This window comes from Oryzias latipes, chromosome 16 (assembly GCF_002234675.1).
Source record: "Oryzias latipes chromosome 16, ASM223467v1".
Classification (NCBI taxonomy): domain Eukaryota; kingdom Metazoa; phylum Chordata; class Actinopteri; order Beloniformes; family Adrianichthyidae; genus Oryzias; species Oryzias latipes.
Window position 1 is genome coordinate 27687445 of NC_019874.2, and position 17282 is coordinate 27704726.

A 17282-nucleotide genomic window follows, 5' to 3' on the forward strand; every position below is an offset into this window, starting at 1 on the left:
ACATGCCCAAAAAGTTGGGTTTGCTCTGAGGAGGCTGGGATGTGGATTTCTGCTTTAACAATGAAAGTAAAGGTGACGCTGGATGCCTAGGGTCTGCTCAATTGGTGCCAAATTCTCTTTACAGAGAGTCATAAATCTTAGATGGAAGTGTCTGCATCAGGGTCGGGTCCTCAGCAGTGCTGGCCTGTGTGGCCCATATTCAATTTTTCCACATTTACCAACCAAAATGGTGTGAAATATATTCATTTTTTTAACCTCAAGTGATAAAAACTGAAGACAATGAAAGTTTGCACATTAAAAAAACATTGTTATCAGCGTTTACAGCTAATAATTTTGCTTCGCAGAAGCAACTATCCTTCCAGTTTACCTCACTGCGTCATCCGTCATTTTTGACGATTTCTGAGATTTTAAATCGTACAATTTATGAGATAAGCTTGTACATTTACTAGTTTTTTCTGTTAAATTTAAGACTTAAAAGTCGTAATAAAAAAAAAAAGACAAAGCCCGTTAGATGCAGATGTCACTATGTGGAGAGCTGGGTAAATTTATATTTTTATACAAACGTATATTTGTAAGAAATTACGTTATCTAGTAAGAAAACACCCTAATCTTTTCCAAATATCACGTAGCTCTCAGGAGCGCTGAATAGTTTTTAAACTGAATTATTTTTTTTCCGCCGGTAGTAAAAAAAAAGTCCTCATTTCCGTTGTGCTGAGGCTAATGCTATTGCTGCGGTTATGTCGTCGTGTTGCGGGTAATTTCGTTGTGCCTCAGGTAATGTCGTTGCGTTTTTTCTTTTGCATGTAGTGTGAGCCCTGTCGGCCACCGTAGATTTGAACCTAAATCTAAAAAAATCGGTGCCGTTCTTTAGTACATAGTTTGTGCAGAGCAGCAGAAGTTCATATGAAATTCACCTCCAAGTTGTGGGCTGGACCATTGGCACAGAGTAAGCCTCCGCTCATTCCCCATCATCCGTGTGTTTACACTCTTTCCCACTAGCTTACAGCCCCTCACAACCCCAACCGAACAGCAAAAACTGTGAGCAATATTGGAGCAATCCAGCCATACAGTTTTCAGCCAGATTCCAGCTCAGACGAAGAAAACAGAGACGTATGGATCTATTTGTCTGCAAGAGGATGCATCAGAATGGAGCGGGGAGCTTGTGCCGACAGTTTTTTTTGTCTGCTCCTGATATCAAAGAATTTGAATTTAAAAAAATACTCAAACGCTTTTTCTAATATTGAGTTTCTCGTTATATGTCCTCCAACGCCACTAAAATGCTACAAGCACATGTTAAAAACACCAAAAACACAATTTTAATTGGAGTGGATTTTTAAGTGGCTCTGAGAACAAAAGAGGAGGTCGAGTCCTTTAATACCAGGAAGTCCCATAAATAAAGTTGTCCTCTACTTCAGCAATGACAAAATATGCATGTTATCATTTTTTTGCCTTAAATAAGAAATGAAAATGTTTAAGAGAATGCTTTAGCAAAGGCTAATTATGTTTTTTGTCTTTTATATAAACATGTATTGGTACTCGTAAAAACATTTTTTAAACAACAAGTTAAAGAATAAAATAAACTCAGCTTCAGACCTATTTTGAAAGACTCATAAAAAGAGCCAATTTTTGAATTTTTTAAGAAATAATGTGCAATTAAAATTCTGTGAACTTGGATTTTGTGTGAAAAAGAAAAAAAATCTGCATAACTTCGCAAATTTAATTAACTGGTAACCCCAAAGGCTTCCATGTACCTATTTTTTCCCCCCGCTAAATAAGAGCATATGTGTGGTTGTTCCACTTGGCAAAAACAGAAACAGGGCAGGCCAAAGGATTCAAAGGTCCTTGCATCAGTACACACCCACCTAAAAACTCAATAGAAACATTTTCCTGTGTTTTTGTCTGCCTATACAGCTGCATGTTCACGATCAAAGTATATACTGAACAAGAAACAAGAAACTAATTCATGCAAATAATTGTTAGTCAGAGATTAAAAAAATGATTTTTAAATTTGACTTGGCACCAACCGTGCATGTATATATATGTGCAGCAGCCCCAAGTCTCGGTTTTCACCCTCTGGCCTCCATTCCCAGCTCTTTTGATTTAAAAGCGATCTGTGATACATTTATAATCTTGCATGAGGATTTGAGTGTTTTCATGATGTGTGCAAAGGCTCTAAAGTGGATATGATCGGCTGTTGATGATCAAATGTTCCCTTAATTACATCAAGCTGCAGGAGACACACACACACACCAGTAAATTCAACCTGGCTCTCCCCAGTCGTTTCCATACTGGCAAGCGTTATACGTTTCTGACTCATTCTCCAACTCAGTTTCTCCTCCGTCCACTGCCCACTCTCTTTCCTTCTACCTTCCCAGGCCATTGATAGTTTCTAGCCAAACTATCTCTAAATTCTTACTTCTCTTGTGCTCTCTCCCTCCCTATATCTGCCTCTTTGTTGCGCTAACAGAACATAAACAGCTTGTCAGCTCTTGTTTTTTTATGCTGCCTTGACACACATCCTCTGTCATTCCCTTCTCTGCTTCTCCTCGTCCCTTTTTTCCGAATATGGTTCTCAGTCCTGCAGTTCCAGAGGAGGAAGGGATTTATGATACTAACACAGGCCGGTCCCATCACACGAGAGCCAGCACCGGAGATGCCACTGATGCTTCAAAGCAGGAGGTTCAACCGGCAAAATTCTTAAAGCAAATGTGGTCACAGAAGTGTTTTCAAAACTGCAAAGGGGTTTTACTGATACTGTTTTATTTAGTTATGTGTACAGTTAAACTGAAAGTGCCCCTTTAAAGCAGACGTCTCCGACTCAGATGAGCTCGGAGTTCATTATCTCATCAGAAGACCGCATCAACGGTCAAGTAATTAAAATAAAAAAAAAAACAGATGAGGACCACTTCAAGCTGCGCCGCTTTAAAATATTTATGGCTGCTTTTAGGATCACTTACACCATCGTAAAGGGTAAACACTTCAACAATCTCCTGCTGGTTTTTTTTCCTGAAAGGGTAGAAGGAGAAAAAAAAAACATAAATGTCTGTAGCAGAGGCTTTAGGATTAAGTGTACAGTAACAATTAGTCAAGTGTATTAAAGACACTAATTCCTGCAGCTGTTATATTTTAGGAACTGTCTCCAACCTTTTGATAGGATTCTGCCTCCACACATAAACCCAATCTCTTGAGGTTAATGGCCTTGCTCAGGTTATCACTGCAGATTTTTTGGAACACTCTTTCCTCTTTACAGTCATCGAACGCATACCATCATTTTTCCTCAAAAATAATATTTCAGCATCTATTTAGCAGCTCTTTGAGTTTTTTTGTCTTTTGGGGGTACCTAAAATGTTAAAATAAACCCAAAAATTTTTCAAGTCCAAAGGGGCCAGTATGTAAACTGCATGCATGTCATTTTAATTGCAAAAGAACCCACGATTATGTCAGTGTTCGGCTAATAGATAGAAAAACTTCTGATGGTTTCATTTTTATAAAAACTTGGCCTCTAAAATCAACACTGCAGACTTTGTGAACAAATGAAACACGTGCATCTCACAGCAAACATTTCAAAGAAGGCCACTGTGCAAAAATCTGTGGAAAAAATTACCCAATTCAGCAGCAACAAAGATTTTCTTATCTTTGCAAACATCTCAGCTCCAAAAAGCAAAACATTTGGTTTCATTGGTTTGAGTCCATCCTGAGCAAATGTGTAGATAAACCATTATGCAGGTTTGAGATAATTATAATGTTTAGCAACTTAATTAGTATGTGACACGATGAGCATCTGACTAACAATAATATTAATGGTATTCTCAACATAGTGCTACAACAATTGATACACAACAGATAAGAAACATTTACGGGTTATAGGAACAGTTGATCTGATTTAGTTTATCGGGTTTTCCCGTGAAAATCAAACAGGTTTGATTTTCCCGTGATCACATGTTTCTTGTCATTGTTTCCCCCAGATGCTTGAATACGGGCCTAATTACTTGGACTAAACCACTGGGAATATTTTTGACTCATCCATTTGAAAGCAATAATATCTGAGAGGTGACATATTTAACCGAACATAAAGATGACGATTTATGGACCACAGTGAAGATTGTTGAGCCAAAACAAATGCTTATGAAACCCATTTTTCCCCCTGTTAATAATTTATACAGATAAATGTCAGTATTAATATACAAATAAATGTGTAAATACATATATATATGCCTACACAACAAGCCACCATGGTGAAATCAACATGAGTGAAGCAGCGAAAAACATGATTTTTCTGGGTAAATTCTCCTCATGAGTTTAAATGTTTGACATACTGATGCGTTTTTCTGTTTGAGTTCATAAACATTTAGATACAGTTAAAAGACAAAGAGTTAATTATTTATACTAATTGAAAGTACCTGGGCAGCATCACCATCTATCACTTTATAACCACTATATATCTGCACAATGCAAAAGCATTTAGCATGGAGCCGATGCAGCTGGTAGCTCAACGTCATTCAAATTTTAAAAAAGGAAGTAGCAGCTAGAATTTAATAAAACATTCACTAATAAGTTGATTCTCAGGAGAGTTCAGTTGCAACAATGATGACAAATCAATCTGCAAAACGGTGTATTTAAACTGCAGCCAAAAGCTTTCAGAGTATAAAATCAATGAGCTGCACTCAATTCTGCAGCAGCTGAGATGTCTTTATCTCCTACTGTTACATTGGTCTTTTGTGCACATGCACAGAAAGTTGCTACCTATGCACACTTATTTCAGCACTATACTCTCAAAATTATGCAAAAATGTGTTCAAATTCATTTAATTTGGTCTTGAAACTAAACACAAATGTCTAAAATATTACATTTGCACATGCAAAAACTCTTATTAGTGGCCTAAAAAGGGTTAAAAAGTGAATTGTGAGCTGCACAGATCCACAGATGTGCAATTCTGCCTCCACCAAAGAGTTACAATCATCTGGTCACAGGTCATCAAACAGCCTTCAAAGGGCCCTCTGTTTTACTGCTGGGGGCCTAAGGTCCAAACATTAATCTCACTGTAATTGAATCAGTCGCATCATGCTGCACACCCAAGCACAGACACACCAGCGTAAACCCCACACACTCCCACTTATTAAGTCGGATTCAAACTCAGCATAAAACACACATTATAGTTCCCACACACTCAAATGCAGAGGAGCATTTTGGCGGTCATTTCGACCAGAACCCCACCGACCCATAAACGGCTCGTGCCCAGCAGTCAGATGCCCCTCAGCTTCTCTCTGATCCAGGCTCGTCTCTGCAGCTGTCTGCTGACTGAAGCCCAAAACCTGCTCTGCAGATCTGACGTGGAACGCTCACTGCAGCTTTTTCCTCGATTTCTCCATGTTTCCTTCATCAAATACTGTATAAGACATGTCTGAACACACACAACCCCCAGGATCACACACACACACTCCATGTGCTTCTGACAGTAAACAGTAAACAAACACTGGTAAAAGTAGTTTCAGGTCATGGCCAAGTGCAACAAGGTTGGCACTTTACTCCGGTTCAGGCCCTTCGCAAAAACTGTGTGACTTGTTTAATAACAGCATGCACCCTAACCCTGATTTTAATGAAACTGTGACTGTGAAAGCCATTAAGAGGATGAGAATCAACTCTTTTTTTAATATTGTCTCGTCCAGCAGCTTGGTTCTTAGCAGTCTTTTTGCTTTCTTTGGTCTAAAATAAGACTGATAGAAGCAGAAACCACAGGACAGTTCTTTAATCAAACAAAACTCTTGTTCTTCATTGTCATCACATAAGAATGTCAGTGAATTTTACCCCACAAGTCAGGTTTTTCTAGCAAATAAACTATTAAAGTATTCTGCAAACTGTGACTGACTGTAATTGTCTTTGTTAAGATGTGTTGCTCCTAAGCTTGTTAGTACGTACAGTTTGAAGTTTTTGCATCACACCACCTTCTGTTTACTTTTTTCCCCATTAAGCTTGAGTTAAGACTAAAATTGTGTGTGCTGACACAATAGGAGCTCAAGCTGTTTAACCGCACAAAAAAAAGATTCAGGTTAATCTGATGTGCATCTGCAGTATATTTTAGCAAACCTCTGCTTTTTTATTTTTGAGTATTAGAAAAGAATTAAGAGCAACATTACTCTACACCATCAGCAGCAGCTCTAATCCCGTACCCAGTGGGTTCCTGTGGAGCTTATGGATTTGGCCACTTGATCCACAGATGATTCTCTACATTGACATGAATCTGCAAATTCGTTGTCTAAACCTACTTTATCTTTAGCATGAGGTTGGAGGCCTTGAAGCTTACTAAAGCCATCTTTGGTGCACCATGGAGAGGTTAGCAGTCAGACCACTTACCCCCCTGCACAGAAACCAAAACAACTCTGTGATCACACCATTTGATTATTAACTATTAGCGTGATAGATTTTTGACCTTAGTTATTAGTTTTCTGTCCCAGTGTGCAAATCCTTTTTTCTTTTCTTTTGGCAGCATTTAAATGTCTTCTGCTGTATTTGTTCAGGATACTTCTGTGTATGGTTGCACCACATCTTACCTGCAAAACATTTCCTCGCTGTTGAGCTGATAGCACTGTCCTCCGTTGAAGCAGTAGTTGGGCTGCATGTCACAGGCCGAGCGGCAGCTGCCGTTGACCAGCTGGTACCCCAAGCGGCATCCGCTTGATGAGCCGGCACTCGCAGGAACCTTCGGTGCACCCACACCCGGAAAAGGGGCTCCAGGGATGAAGGAACCCGACCCAGAGAAACGGGGCTTGGAGCGGGAAGGGGATCCAGCAGCACCCCGTGGGTCTTCGCTGATCTCATAAGCATCGGTTGTGGTACTGTAGGTGTAATCATCAGAAGTGGGGGACACGGCGTCCTCGTAGGGGGTAAGGTAGTCGTAGTTTTCTTGCATGACCCAGGAAGTTGCGTCATTGCCCTGCAGCTCATGAGCTCGCAAGGAAGGAGAGGGCGGGGCCAGGTCTAGGTTACGCCCTCGAGAGGAGGGGTCAAAGAAGTCCACATGCAGAACGTCTGGGTTAGGGGGGTTTGTGGCAGTTGAGGGAGGGGCAGTGGTGGTGAACATGTGGTCCAGGTCAAACACAGCTGTGTCCTTGGCTTGGATCCATGGTGGGTCAGTGTGTGGCAAACGCCCCTCCTCCTTTTCTTCTTTTTTCTCCTCTCCCTCCACCGCCGTTTCATCTCGGTGTGGGTTGCTAGGCAACAGATGCTCCGTCTCAGCTGAGTCGGGACTGAGCTGGGGCGGCACCGACACGCTCACTTTCTCCACCGTGGGAACCACAGATTCACCGAACATGCCGCTGCTCTGATCGTCGTCCTCGCCAGCGCGTGGCATCCGGCCCGCCCTCGGGGTCACAGTGCTGATGGGGTGAGAGGTGGCAGAGTTGCTGATCCCGGTTACCGTGGCGACGCCTTCGTTTACTTTCAGTGGCCTTTCCTCTTCCACCAGCAGCGAGGTGATATTGACTGCGCTCTCTGGCTCAGTTGCATTGTTGCCGGCAACATTTCCTACAAAAAACACAGAGTAGTTCAAACGTTTAGGAGTGCGAATTTGTCTAAAGTTTCAAAAGAAAACAATCAGCTTAGCATTCAACCCAATTTTATAGGCAAATAAATGTGAAAATGGCTTAAGATTGACTCTATGAATGAATGGAGCCTCTATTGTGGGTAAAAATTGTTTTATGTAAAGAAAAACTGGACAAAATGAACAATACATTGTAGTCTATGCTGTCGTTTAAAAAAAAAACATTTACTTGGACAAACAGAAAACTCAGAATATGAGTTTCCCTATGGTCACAATACACATATCGACCCCAAAAAGCATCTTTTTTGAAAAAGAAATAAGGATAGAGTTTGAAAACTTGATCAAACTTCAGCTTAAGTCAAAAGAACAATCCTGGCGTTTTAAAGAACAGAATTTTTTTCTGCAACATCATTTCAGATTTTTCAAGGAAGGAAATATTAACAGGAAGTCAAACTCAAGAGTAGATAAAAAGTCCTGAAATGGCAAAATGAAAAATATAAAAATTAAAAAAAAGGAAAACGAGAGGAGATGCAAAGGCTGCAGATTTCACCTGAAAAACAAACATTTATCAAATCAAGAAAATATGTTATTTTTTCAAATAATGCTGTAGTTCATTTGATGTGGTTAACTATCAATTTAGCAACATAATATGAGTTTTTCACTCATCTTGGTATAAGATCATCAATTTTTTAACCTTTTGAACTTTGAGTGGTAGAAATTTATAATCTTCATTTAGCTGTTTAAATTCTTGTAGGGCCTAATCATTATATTGATTCATTTGAATTTGTTGGTGATTTGGCAGGTGATCACAAAACACCTGCCGCATAGTTTTACAAACATTTTGACAGTTTGTATTAAGTTGCACTTTGTGTTCAGACCAAATTCCAATGGAGATGTTAAAATAAAGAGTTTTTGTTTAATAGATACTGTTATTTGCTTTTTGCTAACGAAAGTAAAGAGAGAGAAAAACCCTAATTTCTCATAATCTGAAAAGAAGCTTCGTGGGTGTAACATTACAAGACACTTTGTGGTTCGCCAACGAAAGTTCTGTCGAACTTATAACCCTTGTGCTATCCTAGGCACTTTAACATTGGGAGTTGGGTCATCTAGACCCACTAGACAGTTCTCTGAACGTTTTTTCTTCAATGATTTGTGATCCTCACTGGTGTCCATGGATTATCTTTCCACCTTTATCCACCTTTTTCATGGTAGGGAGAACACGTCAATTTAAGGGTGGGGTCATCTAAGATAGCACAAGGGTTGATTAAGTGGGTCCTAACTGCCTGTTTAAGAAAAAATCAAAAGCACAAAAAAATTGCTGATCTTTGTGTTTTTAGATGTACAGTATAATGTCATTTATTTTTCTTCCATTGAAAAATTCTACTTTAACAGATTAAACCCACAAAGATCTTGAATGCAGCAAAAGACATTCATCAGTGAGGAGCTCTAAAGTGAAGTGTTTCGTGGCAGAAACCACCATCACCTCCTCCTCCTCTAAGATAAATGTGTCAGTCTCTGAAGGAGGCCCAGATTCAGCACATTACTGCCGTTTTAACTAAAACATTTATCAAGAAAGGCTGCAAATATCCAATCCAAGAGCTGCGCCTGCTGCTTGTAACAATAAAGACAAAGGGGATTAGTTCTCCACCCTCCCCAGCTTTAAAATACCAGCATCCCTCTGACAAGCAGCAGCTTCCCACCCTGGATCTATTCCGGCCTGCAGAACCAGGCGAGGCTGCAGGGGTTCTGAGGAAGAAGCAAATTAAATCGAGACCTGATTGGCTGATCAGCTCTATTCTCATTCTGCGCTTGATTACTTCATCTGAAAAGTCGCACTAAAAGCTGCTTTGGGGTCATTCCCTTCTTTGGATTAGGGGAATAATTTACTAAAGTACTTGAGTGTGGAGTGGCTAATATTATGGATTACAGGACAAGACAGGGCAGGGATTTGGGGGTACATACACTATATGGGGGACGTGATTATCTAAGGAGGGGTCGCACAAAACAATGTTTCAGTAGTTGTTAAAACAGTAATTATGTAGGTTTCATAAAGTTTGTAGCAATGCTTTTTCTAACAAATCCCCAAATAAATTCAATTTCACAAAAACAAATCTACAAGAAGTTTAACATTAAAACCTGCAGCTTCTTTGGGCTCAGGTATCAGCCAGGACAATTCATCTAAGAAGATCAAAAGATACAATGACCCCCTTTAAGAAGCTTTGCATCCGTCTTCCACTGATTCACAAAACCTGAACGCAGCGTTTTGGAACATTTCAGCTCATGAACTTCATGAACCGATAACTGCCTTTGGAGACAGAAACATTCATGCAAACATTTAGAAACCAACCACTTTATTGTCACAACATTTTAATCAGGGCATCAAAGTGACATTCAACCTGAAAAACCAAAGGAAAAACAATCCCAAAAAGTTGAATCCGCATTTTGCAAAATGAAATGGTAAACAAACAAGAACAAGTTTTTCGGTAAAGGATATTCCCTTCATTTTATTCCCCCTGATTAACACAAATGTGAGAACAATTTTCAGCCAAAACACAATTTTCAGAACCAAACAGTGATGGATAGAAACTACAACACGCTCAGTGACTGATACCAAACCAGACCTTTATAGCCAATTTGATCCACACTATTGAGTGTAATAAGACAACTGGACTGAGTAACCCCTCCCACCTGGTGCTCCAAACAGAAAGTACCCACTTTAATAATAATAATAATAATAATGGATTGGATTTCTCTGCGCTTTTCAAGACACCCAAAGCGCTTACATTATGTCCATTATTCATTCACTCCTCATTCATACTTGGTGATGGTAAGCTACGGTTGTAGCCACAGCTGCCCTGGGGCAGACTGACAGAGGCGTGGCTGCCATTTCGCGCCTACGGCCCCTCTGACCATCACCGGGATCATTCATGCGCATTCACACACCAGTGGAGCTGCACTGGAGGCAAGGAGGGTGAAGTGTCTTGCCCAAGGACACAACGACATTTTGGCTGGTGGGAGCGGGGATCGAACCGCCAACCCTTCGATCATTGAACGACCCGCTCAACCACCTGAGCCACTGTCGCCCCCTTTATAATTTAAATATGCAGTAAAATGGAAATGATGTATTAGTAGTTTTTTCTTTTGGTATTTGTTCGCAAGTCATATCATTTTCGTAACATTGATCACTTTAACTGTACATTGCAAGTTTTCCTCATCTCGTGCAGCCTTAGCTGCAACTTACACAGGTTGTCACTGCAAAGCAGTTTTTAAAGCGTTGAAAGATATGTTAAAGAAAACCGTTTTTAAGTTGCTGCTTTCCCATCAAAAAGTCCTGGAGGTTTAACTAACAAACAAACAAGAATATGAAGTGATGGCAAATACTGTATCTTATGCCAGTGCTCTCAAACTTGTCGACACATCACACAAATCTAAGAGAGGTCATAGGACACAAAAGAACTTCAGGGATTGAGCTTTAGTGCACATTACATGGAAGCACTGTATGTTTTCAAAATAAATCCTATGTTTTCCCGTTTCAAACAGGTTTGATTTCCCCGTAGTGATCAGTAAGTGCTCTCTTTGTCCTGTAAGAAGCTTTTCTTGATAGCTTCCTCCTAATGGCATCTGTGTGCATCTTTTCTGACTGAGCTAAGCTCATCTTTAAAGGTTTTTTTCTTAAACATCCATTTGCACAGCCCGACGATGACAGTTTACAGCCTCAGAGCGTCAACATCTCTCACTGCTCTTCACTGAAACACACCAAATGTCTGGAGAAATCCCTATAAAGAAAAGCCAAGCAGAGCCACAAGAAAATATGTGTGTGACTGATTCAACTTCACTTACTCTTTTTTTTTTTGTACATTAGGTTCCAACCTGAAGTTTTGTTCCTGGAACAGCAGAAGCATTTTTTAAGGTCATTTGGGGCGAATCCTTTCAGCTGTACTACAATCCACTGCTGTTTAACCCATCAACTGAGCAGCTGAACAATAACAGATGACCTCCTTCTCGCCATGTCACAAACATAGAAGCCTCATTATGAGGTTAATATCGACATATGAAAAAAAATGAAATTACTTTAACAGGACATGGTTATAGTACTCCCAGCAGGTTGACTCAGAAATACAGGTTTTTAAGATGCCCCGACGGAACGGTGCAGTGCAAATGTGACAACTGACATATTTCAGGTCTGTGGAGACCCAGACAGACACACCTGTTGGGTGATTCCTAAATGTTTGAGAAGATGATCACTTCACCCAAAGATAAAATGAATTTATCAAGAGCCAGTGGTGCAACTTAAAATGAAATAAAGGTAAGTATGAACAAACAAGAGAGAAACAAAATGTCAATACAGCTGTGGATAATGAGCAACTTAAATGTGGTGTGACCATATCAGGCCACTTTACAGATCTGCTTTCATGCACACCATCTACCTTTGACCCCTAGTATGACATCGTGAATGAAAACTGCCCCTATTAGCTTTGTTTTCATTCAAAATTTAACATAACTGTTTCAAAAAGTATGTCGTTTTGATTTTTTTGGTTTAAAAAAAACATAGCAAGAATTATGACATAGAACTGTACATATATGACACAGCATTGTAAATAGTTTAGTGGAGCTTGGTCCGTTTTTTGTTTTTTTTTACATTTGGCGAAGCTTGGTCTTCGCTTTGTTTTTGAGTTTATACATTTTTATTTTGTCTCTACACGTTCAATCTTTGTTATACAACATAGAAAAGTGTTAGATCTCATTTTTTTTGCCAATGCAATAAATTAAATAAATGGCAAAATTTACAACTCAGAATTGAGTTTTTTGGATGATTTCAGGTTCAATATGGAATTATTTTGTAATATACTGAAAAGTATCTGGGGAAAAAAGTAGATGGATATCAAGCATTTACACAAAAAAATCTTCAAAAGATAAATGAATAGAGCAACTTATAAAAAACAAAACAAAACAAAAAAGTCCTGGAATAAGAGTTCAGAGTTTACAGTTCATGGTGCTTTGAGTCCAATAATGAAGGTCTGAATTTTTTTTTTAATGTACATCTGTTCCCAGTCTTCAGTATTTAATCTCCACATCCTTATCTTTAGCGAAAACAGGAAACTTTGGAGATAAAAAAGTGTCTTTTACCAAGGCAGATCATCGCATTCAGGGGGGTTGCTATTCCTCTTCACTGCCGCCTAATGCATATTCACCTCTTTCCTTCCATCCTGTCTGAATATACTACTGAAAACTCTGACAGAAAAACATGTTGAAACAATGACTACCTGGGTTCCCAGTCTTGTGCATCTGACAGAACCTTCACGCTGCATCTCTGGATTGAGCCCCAATTATGTAGAGCTTTCAACGCCTCATTAGCCTAATTGGATTAACGAAGAGAAACCTTTTTGACGGACGGATGGTTTTGAAGCAGCACAGTGGCTCTATGACAGTTCCAGCAGCTCGCTTTTGCTGCTTTACTTTGAAGATGCTAAAAGCAGCAAAAATGGGAAGTATTCGGTCCAAAGAGAGTGAAACTGCTGGTTTTTATCTTTGATTTGGAAGACGTAGACTAAAGATCCTCTCACAGATCAAATGCTAACATTGAGTGTCTGGCTCTACACATTTAGGGTTGACAAATTCAGTTTTAAAACATGAAAAGATTGTACGTCTTTCCAAAGGAGCACAATTATAACCACAGCTTCAAAGGCCTAGGAGCTGGACCAATAATGTCCTTTACTCAATTAGGGTCAGAGACTTGGCAGAGTGAACCTTCGTCTGTGGGTTCAGGACTGGGTCGAGTCAGAACCAGCGGATCAAGAGTTTTCGACTCAGTCGTGACAGACCGAAGAGACAAAACCAAGAGATTCAAAGGGTCTTTGTTGGATAAAGAAGACTGTGAACTGGATTACATAAGTCGATTCTTCACAGTGTCTGTGTGCAGGAGTGTATGCGTGTGTGTGTGTGTGTGTGGGTGTGTGTGTGCGTGTGTGTGTGTGTGGGTGTGTGTGTGTGTGTGCATGCTTGCCCTCTCTGCCAGCATAACACACTGTTAACTGGGGTCATTTGCAGGCCCTATAGTGAAGAGTGTGGACTCTCAGAAGGAGAGTTTCCCTTCCCTAGTTAAGTGTGTGTGTGTGTGTGTGTGTGTGTGCATTTGTGTCTTTTATTTCACAGCAACTGTTTGGGGGGGCGCCTCAAGGCCAAGTGCTGCAATGCTGGCGTGCCGCCGGCCCACAGGCTTCTCTTTTTGTTTACCCCTGATCGTCCTGGTGAGGGAAGCCACTAAAGCGCCGACAGACCCGTAGGATTCTGATTGGCCCTGACAACTTTTAAAGAGGACCTTGATTGGCTTTGACAGTCAGGGTCCTCCAGCTCATTTTATGACCCAGACAGTGTGGGGGGTAAAGTGATGTACACCAAATAAACAAAAGCTTTCAGAATCGTTTAAAAACTCTGACAAAAAAAAAAAAAATTAACTCTATTTAGATGCAGAACGGTAAAGAAACAGCAGCTGAAGTGGATAAAAAATCCCCCAAGAAAAAAGTTCTTTCCTTTATTAAAAAATAAATATAAATAATGCTTCAAAAGGGGAAAAAGAAAGAAGTGTAATGTGTTTACTTTCGGGCAGGAACCAAACACGATTTTCAGTTTTCCCTAATGTGTGAGCGTCAAAGTCCAGGAAATGGCGTCCATTTTGGTCCAAAAGACCATTCCTCGTTTCTGGGTCCTTTTTTTTTTAAACCAAATCTCAAATATTCACCACAACATTGCTGCAACAGAATGACCAGATCCATCCCCTGAATTTAATTTTATTTAATTTTTTAAATTTTAATTCTCAGGGACATTAAAAGTATAAAAAAAATAGCCCAGCGGCTATTTTTCGTCTGTTGTCGCTGGACAGATGTTAAAATTATCTACCTAAAAAAAACCTAAAATAATTAAAATATCAATAAAAAGGATATCCAATGAAAATATATTCAATTAAAACACCCATTGAGTGTTATTGATAAAAATGAATACATTTTCAAAATTAATAAAAAGTTATAAAATGTAGTTATCCATGTTGTTCTGTCCTTTTGTAAATAACCACAAGTGCTAGACCACGGCTTAAAAAGAAAAGTTCTGAACTGATCATCTCACAAGTGAGTCGAGTGAGCAGGATGGAGGAGCGAGTGAGAGCCTCTTCAACAGAATCCAGCTTCAAATACCTGAACCTAAAGAGACTCACACGGGTTCCTCGTCTTTTCCTCATTCCCACACTCCCTCTAATGAATAGGACACCAGGCTTCTTTATTTGTATTCAACGCTGCTCATTAACATGGCCATGAAGCGGAAGCAAGCAGGTTCAGCAGCTGCTCCCGCCCCCCCCCTTCCCATCCTCTCTGTATTTTTTGGTTTTGTTTTTTTAAGCTCATCGTCTCATATACACATGTCATTCTTAGCATCACTTCAGTCTTCTTTTTTTCTCTCGTTCCTTCCTCACTCGTTTTCTCCCGCCTCTTCTCCGTCCATCGCAAAAAACCTTTCAATCCTGACTCAACAGGTGGTGGGATTGAGGAAGGATGTGTAGTCATGGAAACAGCACTGGGCTCGCTATAGTTGATGCAGCACTGCAAACCCGATAAGATCTGAACACATTTAACACAAACAAGAGCTCATTGAAAGGAAACAGACCAAAATTATGTTGTGTTTCTCGCTGCAGAAATGTCGTTTTATGAGGTAGAGAACTGTTATCAATATATATCCTCCACACAAGCTCCTGGAAAAAAGGGCATAAAATCATCCCGTTTACAACAGAAATTTGTTTTGCATTTAAGGACCACATAGACAAGCCTGTCATCTGGGGGGAAAATACATCCATGTGACCTTAAAATGTCTGCCTTAAACAAAAACCTTGTGTCTGTTCATGAAGCTTATTTCAAAGCACAGAGATGCTGTTCTTTAAGAAAATACTGGGCCTTGTTGCAAATCCAGCTCTAATCTCCTAAATTGGTTCAATGAACATTTTTTGACACTTTTGTTAATCACAAAAAATAGGCTTAATTATTATGAATTTTTTTAAACATAAACTTGTGGATTATAGTGTGAGGTTTTCTTGATTCACAAAAGAGCCTCACCTCCAGAACCACACTTGCATCAATGCATCACTGCCTCCCCCTGTAATGCTGGATCAAGTGTGAACCCTTATTCTTCTTTGAAAAACGTTAACCTGCTGCACGGTTTGTAAACTGACCACAAACACATGAGATTTTGTTTCTGTGTGTGGTTCTTTGATGGACTGGCGGCCTGTCCACGAGTTACCCTGCCAGCCTGACGCCAGACAAGATAGGCTCCAGCAACCTCTTTGACCAATAAAAATATAGAAAATGAATGGTGGAGCCTCTTGGGTGCCAAGAACTGATCACCAAAAATGTTTAACATGTTGAGTCACAGGGATCTGAGCAGCGCTAGACAGGTGTTAATAACTGTTTCATTTGTTGATCCTTTCCATTAAAACAAAATGCATGTTCTTGTAGCCTTTCTCTCATGATGGAGGACATACAAATATAAAGAACATTCAGATTAAAACTGCATTTCTGAGTTTTTATTTATTCACACCGTCGTGAAACCGGAGCAGACAAGAAAAAGCTGTTTGAAAACAAGCTGCTGGTGCAACCACTTGCAGACAAATAGATATGTCCTCACTTTCCTCGTCTGAGCTGGAATCTGGTTCAAAACTGTACAAATGGATTGCTTGGATATTTCGTTTTTTTAACTGAACCAGCAATATTAGTTTGGGATTGTGAGAGGCTGTAAGATAGTGGGAGAGAAAAATTCATGATTTTATCCTCCAGAACTATAAATGTTTACTCTGGTGAAGAAGTTAAAGTGCTTTAGATATGAGCAACACATTTTTGTCAATAAATCAATTCAGTTCATTTTATTTATGAAGCAGCACTTTATTTAAATAAAAAGGCTGTCTCAAGGCACTATATAAAGAGCAAGAAGCATCAAACATTGTTAAAGGAACTGTGATTGTTAAAATCCAGATCATTCCATTGAGGCCAAACTGTCTAAACTGCATTTTTATAAAATAAAAATATAATTATATTACTGACCGACATTTTACATCAAAGGATTTTCAGTGAGCAAATAATGTTTGCAGAAATTGTTTGAAAGACCCAACGACATCCGTACAAATGAGCTGATCAATCAGGAAAATGATGCAAATGAAAGAAAACATTCCAAACATAAAGTCTAACTATTTCCTTCATGTATTTTAAAGAGCTCACTAACAGCACAACTTTGAGGTTTTCATATAAACGCTTATTCCTCACTGGGTTCTGCCTGAGCTCTTTGAATCTTTGCTAATAATAGACTAACAAGCTACTTTACACGTTTTTAATATTGCAACAACTGCTAATAAAAGGATGCCTTTCTAAGCTAATTAATTTCATTCCTTTGTGTCAGCTTGAATTATAGAAATCTCAAAGATAACAGCGTCAGACAAAGCAAAGCAATCCGCTGTCTCATTATCCATCTTTCTGCTGAGCCTTGTTTGTTGACGTGACAGGTGTGTGCCGCCAAGCGGGCTGAATGCTAATATGACAGACTGCTGTAGAGAGGAGGGCGTGCACAGCCAGACAAGGTGAGCTAAAGCTGGTGCACGAGGATGAACCCAGTGACTCTTCACACGCAGGCTGTCTGCCACCTTCAGGACACACAACAGCAGCAAGCAGCACACACGTGGGAACGACTATCATCCTCTCCTACAAACCAACACACA

At 39.7% G+C, this 17282-nt stretch overlaps 1 protein-coding gene across 12 annotated transcripts in view; it reads right to left on the reverse strand.

Annotated features, from left to right (window-relative positions):
* The window catches only part of cspg5 (chondroitin sulfate proteoglycan 5), a 49803-nt gene that overhangs the window by 26287 nt on the left and 6234 nt on the right, over positions 1-17282 (reverse strand). For all 12 annotated transcript variants that reach the window (XM_011485757.2, XM_020710392.2, XM_011485758.2 and 9 more), the window contains exon 2: positions 6549-7521. In XM_011485757.2, coding sequence (XP_011484059.1) covers positions 6549-7521 — 973 coding nt within the window. The remainder of the gene's footprint in view (positions 1-6548; positions 7522-17282) is intronic.